Genomic DNA, 18,615 nt, shown 5'->3' with positions numbered 1-18,615 from the left:
GTCTTTAGCACTCCTGATCCACTCCAGGTCACAGAGTATTTCAAAGAGCCCACTGTCACAGATCTAACTGGAATCCAGGGAAGGGTTAAGCCTCTCATGCTTGGATGAAATCTAGTGACTCTGCTAATCTCTGGGTCTATAGGCATGTACTTAGGGTCAGACCTGCTGTCTGCATTTCATCCTCAGAGCTGGAACCTGCTGTCCTGTTGCTTAGCTCTTCTGGACTCAGTGCTGACCCTTTAGACATCCTCATATTTGAACAAATATTCCAGAGTTGCATTGCAAAGGTGGGAAGCTTCTGGCTTCCAGTGGAATTATCTCCAATGCATTTTACGCACAGGAGAGATCCAAGTCTAACACATTTGCTCTTTTAGTCATCTGCACAAACATTTCCCCACTGCCATACTATTGTGCACGTCTCCAGGACAGATGCAGCCTTTGCATCTGTTCTAGATCGGTCATCCTAGCTCCCACTTCTAGAAGTTTGGATGCTGCTCAGGACTTATATAAACTGAAATACCCATATAGACAACTACTTGAGGGAGATATTACTTTTCTGTACAGTAACTGCAGTTCTGAGATGTTCTGCCCCTAATAATGTGCCCCAACTGCTCTCCTTCCTTCCTTTTCAGTCCTTGCCTTAATAGCCTTTCATAGTTGAGAAGGTAGCATAGTGCCAACAGGTCCACCCGCTCCTATATGAACTTGAATCAGATCACAAGTATGTATAGGGCACTGATGTAGATCTTGCATGCCCAGTTACCAAAAATCTCAGATCAAAAGTCTGTGAGTTTGCACTTATCTGAAGTGCCATAGGGCCAAGACATCTCAAAGAACAGCAGTTACTGTATAGAAAAGTTACATCCCCTTTTCTTGGCCGTTCTTCTGGGCTCAGGAGAGCAGAGAGATCTTCCTACTTTACGCAGCCCCTGAATGCTGAGGTTCTGGAAATACAGCTGGAGTCAAAAGGCTAATCAGCCCTTTTTGTCTGGTGACATCCTGCTCAACCTCCCCAGTTGACCAGAAAACCCCGCCGATAACTTTGTGATGAAAGGACAGCTAAAACAAGAATCCACAGAAAAGGAAAGAGTAATTCTCTGAGGAGATTTGGAAGATTAAGATGTTTTCTCTTCTTCAAGGCCTTGGCCAAGATTGTTAGAGAGACTTAAAGGGATCTAAACTATATGTTCTTTACCCCTTGGTTTTATGAAAAGTTCTGGATCTGGAAAACAAATGAGCTTCTGAAAAGATAGACTGGGTGTATATAAAAATATTTCTGAAGAGTCTAACCTTTGATACTTGGATCCCACTGTCAGAAAATTTGGACTCTGCCTCAAGGAAAGATTAAAGGTCAATCGGTAAAAAGGGAAATAAAAACAACCCAGGAAACTACAGACCAGTCAGTTTAACTTCTGTGCCAGGAAAGATAATGGAGCAAGTAATTAAGGAAATAATCTCCAATCACTTGGAAGATAATAAGGTAATAGGGAACAGCCAGCATGGATTTGTAAAGAACAAATCATGTCAAACCAATCTGATAGCTTTCTTTGATAGGATGACAAATCTTGTGGATAAGGAAGAAGTGGTGTATGTGGTATACGTAGTCTTTAGTAAGGCATTGGATACGGTCTCTCTTGATCTTCTTATCAATAAAACTAGGCAAATACAACTTAGATTGGGCTACTATAAGGTGGGCGCATAACTGGCTGGATAACCATTCCCAGAGAGTAGTTATTAACAGTTCACAATCCTGCTGGAAAGGAGTAACAAGTGGGGTTCCACAAGGGTCCATTTTGGAACCAGCTCTGTTCAAGATCTTCATCAACGATTTAGATATCAGCATAGATAGAGAGTACGCTTATTAAGTTTGCAGATGATACCAAGCTTGGAGGGGTTGCAACTGCTTTGGATGATAGGGTCATAAATATATAATTCAAAATGATCTGGGCAAATTGGAGAAATGGTCTGAGGTAAACAGGATGAAATTTAATAAAGACAAATGCAAAGTACTCCACTTAGGGAGGAACAATCAATTTCACACATACAGAAAGGGAAGCGACTGTCTAGGAGGGAGTACAGCAGAAGGAGATCTAGGGGTTATAGTGGACCACAAGCTAAATGAGAGTCAACAGTTTTTTACATGATTCTACGATGCATTAACAGGTGTGTTGTAAGCAAGACACGCAAAGTCATTCTTCTGCTCTACTCTGCGCTGATTAGGCCTCAGTTGGAGTATTGTGTCCAGTTCTGGGCACCACATTTCAAGAAAGATGTGGAGAAATTAGAGAAGGTTCAGAGAAGAGCAGCAAGAATGATTAAAAGTCTAGAGTACATGACCTATGAAGGAAGACTGGAAGAATTGGGCTTGTTTAGTTTGGAAAAGAGAAGATTGAGGAGGGACATGATAGCAGTTTTCAGGTATCTAAAAGGGTGTCACAAGGAGGAGGGAGAAAACCTGTTCATCTTTGCCTCTGAGGATAGAACAAGAAGCAATGGGCTTAAACTGCAGCAAGGGAGGTTTAGGTTGGACATTAGGAAAAAGTTCCTAACTGTCAGGGTAGTTAAACACTGGAATAAGTTGCCCAGGGAGGTTGTGGAATCTCCATCTCTGGAGATATTTAAGAGTAGGTTAGATAAATGTCTAGCAGGGATAATTTAGACAGTACTGGGTCCTGCCATGAGGGCAGGGGACTGGCCTCCATGACCTCTCGAGGTCCCTTCCAGTCCTAGGATTCTGTGATTCTAGTATCTCCTTTGCTGGGTATTATAGCATTTGTTTCTATGGATTTGTGGATTTCTGAAGGAACATGGAACTGTTTGCCAAAGATGACTTTTTAAAAAGAAGCTAGAATGCATTTATTTGACAACCAATTTGTATACAATTACACTTAGTATGATTGTCCAGAACGTCAAACACTACAGCAGGAAAAGATTTTTCTTTCTGTATAAATTGGGTACTTGTGATAATATTCAACATTTTGCAATTCTTGCAGCTCTTTTATGCATAATAAGTTATCTGTAATATTTTTCATAGGATTCTTGATTTGGATCTGGTTGTAAGGGATGAAGATGGCAACATTTTAGATCCAGAACAGACTAGCACAATCAGCCTTTTTAGAGCTCATGAAATAGCTTCCAAGCAAGTTGAGGAAAGGCTACTAGAGGAAAAGGTGAGATACACTATATCTATTATCATTTTTAAATTAAAAATCATGTACACTAATGTCCAAAATAATGATTAAATACAATTAATGCAGGAATTTGGCTTAGACTTCTTTTTTTAGTCCATGAGGAATTCTGAAAAGTGTCAGCAATATATTGTGTAACTCATCTTATCTGGGCTTTATAACTTACCCATCTTTTTAGAAAATGCGTCCTATACTTCAGAAATGTAAACATTGATATAATATTATTCCAATACATTAATTAATTGATGGATTACTATGAGAGAGAACTACAAAGATGGCATGAATATTAATGGTGTTTTTCTTGAGGCTTAAGTTAGGATACTGTGCTGTGGTTCAGATCGGTTAATATTTTAATTAGGATTTCATATGGCAACTGTATGCCGAGTTTAAAAAATGCACTGTGTCATCTGTGGCAAGGAAAAAGAGTCCTTCGGAACTGTATGCAAAGTAAAAAATTTTCAGAATTTAAACTTTTGCTTACAAAAAGTTATTTCTCCCAAAGAATCATCCAAATGCAAATAGTGAAATCTGCTCTTCCTGAGCTTGCATGTAAACAGCTTCATCATCTCTGCTGCTGCTCACTGGTTGGCCAAACAGAAGCAAAACGTATTTAACAAGGCTCTGGATAGGTTATGGAGCTGTTTAGAGTCATCTTCTAGTTGCTGTTGGGAAAGCTAGAAGCAGCAACCGTAGAGGCTGGCTTTAAAGTCATCCATTGTGAAGAAAAACTAAAAAATAAGAACTAGGGGAAAGGCAAATTAGCAATCCTGTCTTCTCCTCCTTCCTGCCTTACAGCCTATAGGAGGCCAGGGAATGAGTAGAATAGTGGAGACCGAAGGATAACGCCTCTGTTCTAGCCTACAAATTTGAAACTTGATCCTTTGCTCCATTCTGTTGTTTCGTTGGTAGCTAGAGACTAATACAATAGAGAGCTCCAAAGAGATGTTGGTGATGTGGAGCCTGGGAAGTAGGGTGTGGGGGCACCAGCCCCGCCTTCTCTGCCACTTGTTCCGTTCCTGCCTACCATTGCTCCACTCCTCCCCATCCATCTTTTCCCAACACTTTCCCACTTGTTACGGCTGTAAGAAGGGTCCAGTGAGAGCAACCTGCCAGAAATCTCAGCACACTTCCCATTTTCAGTGTAGAAAAGGTCAAGGGCTTGGTCTTCTTCCCCTTGGCGGAGACGCACTCTTTTTTGCCCTGACTGAAGTGTTTACCTGAAATATTTTAAAGTGGAGAGGTGTGATTGAAGAGTGTTTTTAGTAGTTAGTGCTGTTGAAATTTGACTCTTCTGTCCATCTTAAATTACAGTCTCAAAAGCAGAACATTGATATTAACAGACAAGCCAAGTTTGCTGCCACATCTTCATTTGCTTTATTTGTAAATTTAAAAAATGTAGTCTGCAAAATAGGAGAAGATGCTGAAGTCCTTATGTCTCTGTATGACCCACTGGAATCAAAGTTTATCAGGTTAGTGTTGTCTGTCTGTTGCACTATGTATACCTGTTTTTGCCTCTCTGAATTTTGGTGAGAGGGAGTCTTTATGTAACATTAAGAAGTAGAATCAAACCTGGGACCTCTGGAGTTCAGTGCATGAGCTATAAACCAAGCTAAGGTTATAGAGCTGTCTCATTATTCTCTCTGAAGTGGTCTTGGTGCCACTAGATGAGTGTGCTGCACTGTCCCAAAAGTTGTGTGGGTTATAACTGCAGATTGGAAAGGGCTTTTGGAAGGTCAGTTGGATGGATAAATTGTAGCAGAAAGTTAGCAGTGAACCATGGTTTATACAGCATTTAATATGCTTTATTCAAAACAGCAACAGGTTCAGTTACATTCCTTATTACATTGTGTTTTTAGTACCACCTGTGTAGAGGTAATTGGCACATGAACAAGACTTGGCTCGTTCTCTGTTCAGCTGCTTTGGCAATCATCAGATTCTGTGTGTTCTGGATCTCCTGTTTCCTTACAGAGACTGTATTCTACTAGGCTGAAGAATTGTTCTTTTATTCACACTACACACACAAAGCACAATGGCCACTTCCCACCGAGTAAATGTTCCTGTTACTGTAATATGAATAAAATACACCATGATATCAAGTTTAAAGAGACTAAAAAAGTATATTACTTTTTGATACTCGTGATGATGTTTTTTGAGTATCCATATATGACTACAGGCAGTCCCCGGGTTATGTACAAGATAGGGACTGTAGGTTTGTTCTTAAGTTGAATCTGTATGTAAGTCGGAACTGGCATCAGCCGCTGCTGAAACTGATCAGCAGACCGGGGAGACCGGGAGAAGCTTTTCTCGCACCGGAGGACACGGGTGGCGACCCACCCCCCGTGAGCTCCGGGGCGAGAAAAGCCCTGTTCGTAAGTGCGGATCCGACGTAAGTCGGGGACTGCCTGTATATGAATTAGCAAATTATTCCTGTAGGAATCTTAATGCTGATACATTTTAAATTTAGATTTTTGAACAGTGATTCTGCTCCAGAAACTGACTTTAAAAAAGCCATTATGAGTTTCCATAGTTTTATCTCACTCAGCAAATTAGATCTGGAAATCATATGGTGTGTTAGTGTTTTTCAAACTGCCTGCCCTGCAAACTTAAACTGAGAACTGAAAATCAAACTGGTTTCTTTTGACTCATACATCACCATAGCAGAGCTCAGTTAAATATCCCACTGCTTCTTGAGCTGAGTAAGAATCCAGAGTTGTGCTGTCCCAGAGGGGCATGGTCACTCTTATATTAACAGGTGTACTAAAAAACAATCATAAAACCGAAACAAAACTAAACCCATCCTTTCCCTCCCACTAAAATAACAAGAAAACACCAAATATAGTTTAGTTGGTAAAATGACAGAAATGGCAATGTTTACACACAAGGAACAAGCAGTTGGGTAAGAAGGTGCTGTTTAGCACTTCACTGAGCAGAACCTCACTTAGGTTATATCTAGACTATATCCCTCTTTCTAAAGGGAATCCCTCTTTCTCGGGGGAAGCCGGCAGCGGGGCGCGCCTGGGCTGCCCCGCTGCCCGAGCCCCTCCGCGGCTTTGCTCCGCGTCTTCCTGGTCTGCAGACTAGGGAGACGCGGAGCAGGTTTTCTCGCCCCGGAGTACACGGGCGGCGGGACCGCGAGGTCCCGCAGTCCGTGTCCTCCGGGGCGTGAAAAGCCCCGTTCGTAACTGCGGATCCGACATAAGTTGGATCCGCGTAAGTCGGGGATTGCCTGTAATATAAACTCATACATATATCTAAAAATGTATTTTTAAACCCTTACTTTTACAGCGAAAACTACCTAGTTCGATGGTCAAGTTCTGGGCTGCCGAAAGACATAGACAGGTTACATAATCTTCGAGCTGTGTTCACCGTAAGTGTGCTTTCGTTTGTGCAGAGTTTTAAAGTGCTTTGTTTCCTGTCTTGAAAAAGAGTTTAGTGCGTAGCAGCTTATCTCTGTAGATTTGAATTTAAGTCCTGGAGAAATTTGTAAGTCATTCTTTATTAGTGACTTTAATACAATTTTAGTCAAATGAGGTTCATGTGGGTAAAAAGCCAAGTTGAACTACTGAAAATTTTGAAAAAGATCTAAATTGCTCAGAAATACTTGGTTCCTTGACTTCTCTGTAAATTAATGCTTAAGTATTGTTATGAAAATTCTATTGTCATGAGAATAACTTACTCTAAGGTTAAAAGTTGGTATCTGAATAGACTGAATTTTGAACAACTTGCCTTTCTGCTGCACCTGAAATGAATAGGATTCATTTAATATATGAAAATTAATATTTTTAGGACCTTGGCAGCAAAGACCTGAAAAAAGAGAAAATCAGTTTTGTGTGTCAGATTGTAAGAGTAGGCAGAATGGAACTAAGAGACAACAACACAAAAAAACTAACCGCTGGGTTAAGACGACCTTTTGGAGTAGCAGGTAATCTATTCTTCTTAGTTTTTACATAGTCAGATTCACTGTAAATAAGAGCTGTTTTTGGTATTGAATAATTGCTTCACGTTTTTGTGAGCTTTTTGGTAAAGGTGGGTTACAATCTGCTAAATCTTTTGTGCATGTTAGATTTATGTGTTATACTTGATGTAATTTCATTTAGGAAGGAAAAATTGAATGAATACAAAATGGGGAATAATTGGCTAGGTGGTACTGCAATTGAAAAGGATCAGGATATTATGGTGGATCACAAATTAAAGGGGTAAACAAGGTAATGCAGTTTTGAAAAAAAGGCTGATAACGTTCTGGGCAGTATAAATGGGAGTGTGATATTCAAGACAATGGTGAGCTTCCACTGAAGTATTTTGTCCAGTTCTGGGCACCACACTTTAGGGAAGATGTGGACAAGTTGGGAGAGTACAGAAGAGAGCTACAAAAATGATAAAAGATTTAGAAAACCTGGCCTTTAGGGAAGGATTTAAAAAAACTGATATGTTTAGTCTTGAGAAGAGAAGACTTGAGGGAAGACTTGATAAGTCAAATACGTTAAGTGCTGTTTGGGTACGTCTACACTACAGGATAAAGTTGAATTAAGAGATGCAACTTCAGCTGTGTTAATTGCGTAGCTGAAGTCGAAGTACCTTAACTTGACTTTTGGCGCAGTCTACACTGTAGGAAGTTGAGGGAAAAACACTCTTCGTTTGACTGTCCTTAGTCCTTGTGAAAGCAGGGTTACTGACATTGACCAGAGTGCCTCTCTCCTTTTGAATTGGCTGTCTTAACTAGACCACCAATTCGAATCCTGGAAGATCGAAAGCAGCAGCTTCAATCTTCTTCTGTAGTGTAGACGTACCCTTTGAAAGAGGACAGCGATCAGTTGTTATTAATGCCTACTGAAGGTTTTACAAGAAGTCATTTAATCTGCAGCAAGAGAGAATTGAGTTAGATATAGTTTGAAAGGTTTTCTTGTAATAAGTGTAGAGAAATTCTGGAATAAGTTTACAATGGAATCCCCATCATCAGAAGTTTTTAAGAATATGTTGGATAAACACCTGCCAGGATAGTTTATGTTTGCTAGGATTTTGTGTATAGGATCAGGTATTTCAAAATATACATGAAAATATGCAAATATACTATAAGTTACGATTTGAATTAGATTAATTCTCCTCCTGTGAAATATATTATCTTTTAAAGATTTGAAACAGCAGAACATCTTCTCTTCTAGAAGATCTGAAGTTACTCAGGATTAAGTGATTTCACTGGTTATGATTAAAAGGCAGACATTCAGAATTATTAGGGATGAGGTGCAGATAAATGAAAGGTCAAAGACATCACATAAAATTGCTCAAATTAAGTGGAAAACACAAATAAATGTAATCGCTCACTACATAGTCACATGAGTTGCATAAACAAATTGCTTTGTCCTTATTAGAAACACAGGCAAGACAAAGGAATTTTTAACAACACATACAGTTGTGGAAGAATGATGTATGTTAAAATAATATTTTCTGAAATGTAAGCAGTAAGTAGGCTTCTAGCTTACACTGCCTACACAATGAGAGGTATTAAGGCTTGATTAATTTTGTTTTTCTTTTTAATGGGCTCTTATCGACATTAAAACATTAACAAGTAGATCACCTTTAAAAAAAATTCTAGTGGCTTTTGATAACTAAGGACCTGGCTACACAGGGTTGCTAGAGCACAGTGAGCTTGGGTGTTGATTTAAAGCACACTTGGGGTATGTCTACACTACAGCGTTAATTCGAGTTAACGTAATTCAGAATAGTTAATTCGAATTAAGCTAATTCGAAATAACGCATCGATACACAAAAACTATTTTGAAATAGCGCGTCCACACTGAGTAGACCTTGAACCAAAGTTAAGGCTGGCCAGAACCAGTGCTGGCAGGGAATCAGGTTAGGACTTAGTGTGTGGGGCTGCTGCCTGAGGCTAACTGAGTTCTGTCCTTAAAGGGACCCTACCCCCACCCTGGAAAGACGGTTCTCAGGGTTCCCCACTTGCTTGTCTACCTTGATGAGGGGCAGCAAAGCAGTCCTGTGTTGGAGTGCCCGCACTTGTAACACCACAGCACTCGGCCACATGGAGCCAGAGCTGCCCCTGGACATGCCGTTGCGTCTTGTGGGGTCATTGCCATCAGCCCGGCTGCACTTGCTGCAGGCTACCATCCGGGGGGTCCATTGGGGGGTTGTCAGGATCCAGGAGGCCCTGTGGGAGAGCGTCCACCCTGAGGAGCCCTCAGAGTCACCCTGGTCCTCCCCACCAGGGGCTGGTGCCCCATTCCTCCCTCACTTCCTTCCACTTACCTCTCCCTAGCCCCCCTTCCTGATGTCAAACAAAAGACACGTATGTTCAAAAACAGAAACTGGGTTTATTGAACAAAACTGAGGGGGGGTGTTGAAACTCTGGGGAGACTGGGAAAAGGAAGTGGGAGAAAGGGAGAGAGAGGGGAGGGGGAAACCTGAGAGGGGAAAGCTCAGGGCCCAGGGTTGGGGGTCTCGCCAGACCAACTTGATTTTCATGCGAACCTGCTCCTGGGTTCGCATGTGGCCTTTGGTGGCCAAGCTGGCAGCTATTCTGCCATAAATGGCCACGTTCCTCCATCTAGTGCGGAGATCATGGACATTGGGGGCATCCCCCCAAACCTGAATAAGGTCCATGATCTCCACCCTGGAGCAGGAACACGCCTGCCTTCTCCAGCCCCTGTCAGGCTCCTGGGAGCTGGCAGACTGCTCCTGGGGAGTGGTGGAGGGCTGGTTGCTAGTGGCTTACTGGCTCATGTTTTGGGGCCCCGGTGGCCACTGTTGGCTCTGGGCTGGTAGGCTTGGAGCTGGCACAGGCACTGCGTCAGCTCCAGAATCTATCCCTTTAATGGCTCTGGGCTGGGGAAGAGGAGAGTAAGTTTTCCTGGTTGTGCCCAGAGTGGCCACCAGGGCTCCCTGGGAAGGACTGGTGGCCCCCTATTTCAAATTAAGTGTCTACACAGCTTTAATTCGAAATAGCTATTTTGAATTTGGCATTACTCCTCATAGAATGAGGTTGACCAAATTCGAATTAATTTCGAAATAGCGGTTTTCATGTATAGACTCTATTAGAGTTAATTCAAAATAACGGCTGTTATTTCATATTAATTTTGCAGTGTACACATACCCTTGCCATTTTGCACCAGCCCCCTGTATGGACATGTTTTCTGTTCATTAAAAGTGTCATTGTGTGCAGTAGCAGAGGTATCTTAGGGATGTCTTAAAAGGGCCCTTGGACTGTTTAGGTTAGTTCACAGAAAGTATGTCCACAGAGAGCAAGTCCAGAGTAACCGGTGGGGTCCTCTTCCTTAAGTAGACAAGCTCCAAATGTTCCTTAATGTTTCCTACCTGTTGCCTACAGTAAAGGGAATTTTCCAAAAGCTGAGAATATCTATGATAATAATATCTGAGCATATCTAGAATACAGTTGGAATTCAAATAATCTCTGCCTTGCCCTGTTGTACTCTTAAATACAGTATAGCAGTTTATAGCAAATTAAGAAAAATGTTCAGACCTACAATTTTTCCTCATGCTCATTTAAAGTAATGAAGCTTTCCCCCTACCCCTACAGTCTGGCACCAGAGGCGGCCGCCTTAGTTCACCTCATGGTAGGACCAGCCCTGGCTCTGTTCACTGGTATTATGCCACTGATCTCCTAAGTCTTATATTAACCAAACAGAATATTGATAGAAAGGCTATGTAACTTTTGTTTAACACAACAAAGAGGAACTTTGATGGGCTATCAGATGAAAGATAACAATACAATTCACGGAGTACAGTACATGACATTGTTACTAGCCAACCTAATGTCATTCTCTCCAGATATGATTTTTAGAGCTTTGACATGATTTATTTCTATATATTCACAACATTTTATCTGAAGACTATCATAAAAAGGTCCAGAGATGAATTATTTCAAAGACTGTGTATGATATTTCTTACCTCCATTCATCCTTGCAACTGACTATGCTACATCTCATGCTGTTGAAAATTAAATGTAGATCTGAAGACTTATATTCTCTGTCTGTCTGTCTCTTTCTCCTCCCCCAAATGAAGAAATAACTTAAATAATAGTTTTCTTCATCAGGCCCTATGCTAATAAAGTGGTGACTTGTATTTAGATTTGGATCCTTGGAGGCACATGCAACAATAAGCTTCTTGGTTGTTCATGTAAGCAGTTGTTTAAAGTTCGATGTTTTGCTATAGAACTATACTGGTTTTATGCCATTGTTAATTTCTTTTATTAGAGATGAAGAGGCTGTAGAGTACATAGTTTGTCCCCCATCCTCATCCGTTGAGTGATTTAATGCAGTAGCTTTATTTTTATTTCAGTAATGGATGTAACTGACATAATCAGTGGAAAAGTTGATGACGAGGATAAACAACACTTTATACCATTTCAACCGTAAGTATAGAATAATGTAAAGCATTATCAGAATTGACTTAAGCAGAATTAAATGTAAGTCAGCTAATGTTAGAGAGACATTTTCGAGTTTATAAACTTGCTATAGATTGGAATTTTAACACAAAAGGTCTTGAAACCAGTTTTTCCCTCTTAGTTCTCCATTAATTCATTTGGAATGAGTACTGGTGCCAAAAGAAAAAAAAAGTTCACACATTTCTAAGTGCTTTTTTAGCTTTTCCATTTGTGTGTGTGAAAAAGCCTGGAGCTAACTAACTAGATGGCCCAGAATTTTTTAAATAGATGTTTTAAGCTTTTTTCCTTTATAGGTTACTGGTTTCAGTCTACTCAAGGTTGGTAATGACCACAAGCTATTACGTTTAGTGACCTGTATTAAAGGAGTTACTTGTATCAGGTGACAGCGCATGTTATTAAATCACAACCATAATTGTCACTAATTGGCAGACAATTAAAGATAGAGAAACCAAAGAACGAATGGGTAGAAGAACTAAAATAACTCCTCATATATTTGGGGATCAAGGTGTACTAGACCCTCAGTTTGACAGCTTTCATAAGTATAAAATTATCTATAAACAAAACACTAGTTTTTTAAAGGAGAAAATAAAAGAAAGCACTATGCCATGTGAATCTTCATGCAGTGTTATAAGATATTTATAAAATTAATAAAAAGCACTGCAGTGTACTGTCAAAGGTCAGATGTGCATTTTACTTTGAATTTCTTAATCTGTTTTTGTTGGTCAAATAATTCAGATTCTGAATGTTTTGTATTTTTGTATTTATGTGTGTGTATTGGTTTTCTGCCTTTTTAAAGTATTTTTTAGAACGGTGTGCTTACTGTTGACAAAGGACTTAAGAAAACAGGGAGGAATTTAAAGATTCCAACTTTAATATTATAAAATGAGGAAGGGGTAGTGAGGATAAATAAAGTACATCCCCAATAAAATATGAATGCTCAGCTTTAGCACTGTTGAATGAAGCATTGTTATAGTTGAGTTGGTCCCAGGATATTAGAGATACAATGTGGGTGAGATGATATCTTTTATTGGATCACTTTCTGTTGGTGAGAGAGACAAATTTTATCCAATAAAAGTTATTACTATATCTCTCTGTCTTGGCTCATCTTTACTATTGTAAGAAGTGTAGACACCAAAGTTGTTATATAACCGAGTTTCCTTAAGATTTAATGTACTCCTAAATTTGGTGAGATTTTTTAAATCTAGAAAGAAATATATTAAATTATTTTAATCTAAAAAAACTTCAGTTTGGAAATGAGACCTATTTAAAAAGTACAAGAATTAGCAAGGTTGTTTGGGGAGCTTAAAGAAAATTTTAGATTGCAGAACCTGTAGGAAGAAATCAGGTGACTAGCAGACTAGCACTAAATACTTAAAGGTTTTAGTCGACCTGCTTCATGTTTGTATATTATGATAGCAATGGAATGGTGTGAAATACATAATAGTCTGTAGAACAGTAACACGATTCTATTGTTCAAGGAAAGGAGCTTTTAAAGAAGAGTCCTTTTGTAAGATTTATTTATTGTATTTAAACCAATTACAAGCTTTTATTTTACTGTGTATGGAAGTATGAACAGAAAATTAATCTTTTTGGATAAAGAAAATGTATGCTAATAGACTGTTTAGCTTTTTGCTTCATTAAAACTGACTTATAGTCACTTTGTGTATAAACCTGCTTTTGGAAAGGTGTGCAATATGTTTTTGTTGCATTTTTTTCAGTAAATTAAAATATTTCTCAGACAAAGTCTACACCAAGAGTATGAGTAATGTGCAAACATATGATGAATAGCTGTGTCATTATTTCTAATGTTGACTTAAACACTGTGTGTATAAGAAGCATATTTTCTTACTCATTTCACGCTGTGCTTTTGTTGTGCTACATGCAGTTCTGTTTTCATATGTATGTTTGTTTGTATTCATTCACTGGCCACCAACACAACAGCTGTCAGAAGCACTTGGCAAGACTGGTGTCGGTACTTAAATGACATTTGTAAACGTTTAATTTTATTTAGAATTTTTCACATTTTCCTTTCTTCACCTAGTATAACAAAATTATTGAATATCTGCTTTTCTTATACTAAGCCATTTCTGTTAAAATTTAAAGTTGTTTCTTCTGTAAATTCAGTCAAACCATATACACTACCTCTTAAAATTCAATGGTTGAAGCTATCCTGAAGGTTGCAGAGAATTAACATACTGTACATTTTTGCAAAATCATCCCAGTTAAACTTCAGTATTTAACTGGGTCTCTCAGGGGCTCAGTGTTCTTCTTTACTATTGTACATGCTATTTATTGGAAGTGGGATTGGGACCTAATAAATGCATGCTCCTGTTGGGAGGAGGAGCGTAGGATTGCTTGACTTCTCTTTCTTAGGCCAGCATTTTCGTGATTAATGATCTTCCTATATCTTTCTTGTTACCTTTCCTGTCCTTTGTCTTGCGTTGACTAATAAATACTCTTCGTCACAACTATTATATGATCTTTTGTGTTCCCTTGTTACTGTGACTTCTGGTTTTCTGTGACCCTTTGTTTCCTGGTGTTGGTCGTCATGTGCATCCTCCAGGCTAGCATTGGATGACGCCATTCGACACAAGCAGCTGAACATATCATCCCGTTTTTCACCCAGGGTGGCAGGGGAGAATGATTTCCTTCAGACTGTTATAAACAAAGTGATTGCTGCTAAAGAAGTTAACCACAAGGGTCAGGGTAGGTACTGTTCTTTATGTAAACTGGCATACAAAATATATCTTTGCTTCGCACCATCTGACTCTATTAATTTGGACTGGAGGATTCATTTCTTTGCTTGCTTGATATTATTTGGTACCAGAAAATACACTTGTCCTGTTCTCCCTCTTCCCCAGGACTCTTTCTTTCCCTCTCCCCCTTTCTCCGGCTTCCTTTTTTGAGAATATTGTTATTCTGCAAATGATCTTCTGTCCTTCTTATGCAGTGCTGGGCCATTTTTACATAGTCTGTACTTCTGCCTTATCCACACATATATGTTTGTGTATTCAAAGCAATGACTCAAGAACTGGCCTTCATGCCATTGAACTTTGGCTCGCCTGGATCCATCGGGGGGGGGGGGGGGGGAGAGCAATTTACTCTCCTCCCATTTTTCCCTATTAGCAACTATATTCAAAGCAGGTGGTCGGCTGTCAATATGACAAACCCATTACTCTCCTCAGAATTGATACCGGCTCCTGTTTTGAGTTAGTGAAGGAGGACTAAAAAATAAACAACACTGCTAATTACTATGGGTTGAACAGAGCACTGTTTATAATTGTGTATCCTTTGCTGCCATGAATATAAATGTAAAAGCTATATGCTAGTTTAAAAAATTAAATGCACTTCAGCCTTATTGCTGTACATTTGATTTTCTTGTCTTAGATTAAACATTATTGTGTAAGTAAATGCAGAATCTCAATCTACCAACTCTCTCAGAACTGTTTTTGTTTTATTTATAAAATGTGTTGGAGTAAAAGCTTTAAAGAAAGAAAATATACTTTGATTACTCAAAGAAATTAAATATGAGAGAAGCATGGATAACAGAATTGCAGCTTTTTTATACAATACCAATGTAAAAGAGGAGAATATATTTTGTTTAAGAAGTTTTCTTCTATTGTGAGGTGCCACTTTAGTCAATATTTTAGGAAGGTGTATAATTACAAGATACTAAATTGCAGCTTTCCTAGATTTACTTTCAGATTTTTTATATATAAAAATAAAAAAATTATGAAGTGTACTTGCTGTGAGTGCACAAGTTGCCGATTATGTTATCCTTTTAGAAACATTATGCATTCATTTTTTTTATAAAATTTGCTTGATATACCACTTTACTATATGTCTGCATTTTCTTTCACTTCTGAAATTGCCTTTCTTTTTATTTCAATCTTATTCTTTGTTGAAATGACCATTATTAAGGTGTCATAATTTACCAAGTGACCACTTACTGGTATTTGAGATTCCAGTTTTCCTCTGTGCCATAGTAAAGGAAGTAATTGCATGTGTCTGTTGGTAAATGATATTTTTAAAGGCATTTTTTAAGTTTTCAGAATGGTATGTGCAGTACAAGTTTTACTTCCAGAGTTTGTCCCCACAGATTAAATGCAAAAATGATCTCACAGCACATGAAACAGTGGTTTAATTTGTCTGGCTTGTTGGAAGAAGCATGTTGCCCCTTATAGGGTTCAAGAGCCAAAGTTACTTGCTACAGCAGCAAGCAATTCCATGCTTGGTTAGAGTGGGGACACTGATCCACTTTTCCCACCAGGTGACCACGGTGTGGGAGGGGGTGAGGCTGTGTATGCCCACATTTACAATAAAAGCCTTTTAAAATGGGTTTTAAAGCTGAACCATGCTGAACAGCACCCTGCTCTTCCTTTCTTGTATGTTGTTGAAATACCGAGTTTTGTCATGATTTTCTCTGCTCGATAGGGAAGTTCCTCCTTTCTTGGGCGGCTGGGAAGGAATATTTCCTGATACCCCATCTTGCCTAATCTGGCTATGTTTTTGGCCAACTCCACAGTAGGTAGGAGCTGACTAGGAGGAAAAAATGAAAGGGGGATTAGGCTTAAAATATTTTTAGTCCAGTGTTGCAAAATGTTTTGGAGCAAGACTTAATGACTTTTATGTATATTGTCTTTTGTTTCAAAAATTGAAAAATATGTCTAATAATTACATTTTGTGCTTCAGGTTTATGGGTGACTCTGAAACTTCTTCCAGGAGATATCCATCAGATTAGGAAAGAGTTTCCTCACTTGGTTGATAGGTCCACAGCTGTGGCTCGGAAAATGGGGTTTCCTGAGATTATTATGCCTGGTAGGTGTTAATAAATGAATCGGGAGCAAAATTGGGCATGTTGCTAAAGTCCATGCCTTTTAGGGCACTACATTAATACATTATCACAGATAATAGAATATAACTGTCGGAATCAAATATAAAACCTAATATTTTGGTATTTCATTATTTTTTCAATTTATACTAGGTACTGTCTGCTTCAAGAGAATTTAAATCAATAATTCAGTCAAAAAGTGATAGACGTTACGGACTAGCTCTTCATATAGTAGAGCAAGGGTCAGAAACCTTTCTGAAGTTGCGTGCCAAGGTTTAACCGTCCTGCTCTGGGCTGTGCTTCTCTACCGGGAGGGTGGTCTCTCTCCACTGGGTCAATGCATACCTTCTGGGTCAATGCATACCTTTCCACAGACTATCAGTTGCTAATGGAAACTCACCATTAATTACAAAATTTTACCCTAGCCATTTTGCTAATGCCGCATCTGCGAAAAATGGTGCAATTTAAATTATTAAACAGATTAAGCATTTTAACTTTCTCAGGTTCGTTTATCAAACTTAATTCTAAATATAATAAACCATTATGTCCAACACAAAAGGTTTCAATTTTTTCTTTATTTATGATAGAGGTGAGGAACCTTTTTTTAGGCTGAGGATTATAACCCACAGAAAAATCAGTAACGCAGAAAAGGTGAAGGAGACAAGGAAGCGGGGAGTAGAGGAAAGTGCAGCTTCTGCAAAGTAAAATTGTATTTCCCCCCCCCCCCCACATCGTCCCTCTGCTCCAGCCTTGCTCCCCTCAGCCCCATGATCTCCCCCAGCCTGATTCCCTGCAGCGCCCCATCTCCCTCAGTGTAACTGCTGCCCCCTCCAATCCTATCCCCACATCCTCCTTCACCCCTCCTGCCACCACATTCTTGTGCCCCCAGCACACTAAACCCTGTAGTAGAGCATTACATACATCTGAGAGTGATGTTTACTTTGAGTTAGCAGTGAATCTGTGAAATAATGTATACAATTTCAAAAGTGGCTTCTTAAACTTCATGTATAAATGGACAATTTACATGTTTAGTTCATACACTTGCCTACAAAAATGTATATTTACGTGGTTCAGGTGACTTACATTTATATTTACATGGGTAATTATATTTATGTGGTTCAGGTGACTGTTACATGTACTGAATGTTTGCTTTATTTCTTAAGTCACCGGTTAAATGTGTTGGTATATCTGGATGTTTTGAACTACGATTAAAAGACCAATTTGGGAAAAAGCATTACTTTATTGTTTTATTTTATAAAAGGTGCCCTCTCCTGTGTCTTGGGACATGTGTTGAAAATTGTGAAAACAGCTATTTGTTGCTTGTTTATGAAGAGAAAAAAAACACTCCCGAAAATAAAAATTACTATCTTTGCCTCCTCTTAAGCAAATGATTGAGGAAAATATTTAGCCTCTGCTGTCCCCCTTAAAACCCACAGGCTCTAGGTTCTGCTGGACAGCTTGAAAAAGAATTCATTGTTCAGGGCCCTCCATTTGAGTCAATAGCTGTCAATAGCTACCAGATGTTTGCATATATGGTCTATGTAGATGAAGTGCCAGTTGATCACTCCTATTGTGATTGAGACAGAGACCCTAGATCTCAGGCACTCAGCCAGTTATCTGCCTTTTTGCATGTATGTTTCCCTTGTTTCATTTTCATGATCCCTTTTAAATAAGAATATTTGTAAGACAAGTGTAGCTTAAAACACTTTCAGCTATGGAAAATTTAAATTAAAGTATATTATCATGTCACCAGCAGTTCTGCCTTTCTAGTCTACACACATTGAATTAAAATTAGGTTTGAAAAAGGAAAAACCAAGGAAATAAAAACATGTTGAAATATTTGACAATATGATTTGTCATCTTACATGACTGCAATTATTGGATATATTTTCCATTCCATTTACTTTCTGGCATCGATCTCATCTCCATTGTTGTGGTAGATAGGGTGTTTAGGAATCTTACAGAGATTTGGGGGTATGTTTTCTCAGCCTCAACCCTAACCTAGTTATAAATACATATTCTGTCATTGTTACCACTGGTCATGCTTTGCAGGTGAAGATACGTTACAAGATGGTAGTCAGTGGTGTCTATCAATACTGTTTTTTAAAATGTAAGGATGTAGATTATTTTGCCTAACAAATTTTTCTTTAGAATCTCTTCTTATGGTTTTATGTTTTATTATT

At 38.9% G+C, this 18,615-nt stretch overlaps 1 protein-coding gene across 2 annotated transcripts in view; it reads left to right on the top strand.

The window, feature by feature from the left end:
- The window catches only part of DOCK1 (dedicator of cytokinesis 1), a 572,428-nt gene that overhangs the window by 85,645 nt on the left and 468,168 nt on the right, over window positions 1-18,615 (top strand). Inside the window, exons 7-13 of one of the 2 annotated variants that reach the window (XM_075935276.1) lie at window positions 3,035-3,170; window positions 4,500-4,657; window positions 6,474-6,555; window positions 6,975-7,110; window positions 11,496-11,568; window positions 14,165-14,307; window positions 16,294-16,419. In XM_075935276.1, coding sequence (XP_075791391.1) covers window positions 3,035-3,170; window positions 4,500-4,657; window positions 6,474-6,555; window positions 6,975-7,110; window positions 11,496-11,568; window positions 14,165-14,307; window positions 16,294-16,419 — 854 coding nt within the window. The remainder of the gene's footprint in view (window positions 1-3,034; window positions 3,171-4,499; window positions 4,658-6,473; window positions 6,556-6,974; window positions 7,111-11,495; window positions 11,569-14,164; window positions 14,308-16,293; window positions 16,420-18,615) is intronic. The other variant, XM_075935277.1, reaches the window with a different exon arrangement.

The sequence above is a fragment of the Pelodiscus sinensis genome, chromosome 8 (assembly GCF_049634645.1).
Source record: "Pelodiscus sinensis isolate JC-2024 chromosome 8, ASM4963464v1, whole genome shotgun sequence".
Taxonomy (NCBI): domain Eukaryota; kingdom Metazoa; phylum Chordata; order Testudines; family Trionychidae; genus Pelodiscus; species Pelodiscus sinensis.
Note: the sequence above shows the minus strand (reverse complement) of the source record. Positions and strands in the feature narration are given on the sequence as shown.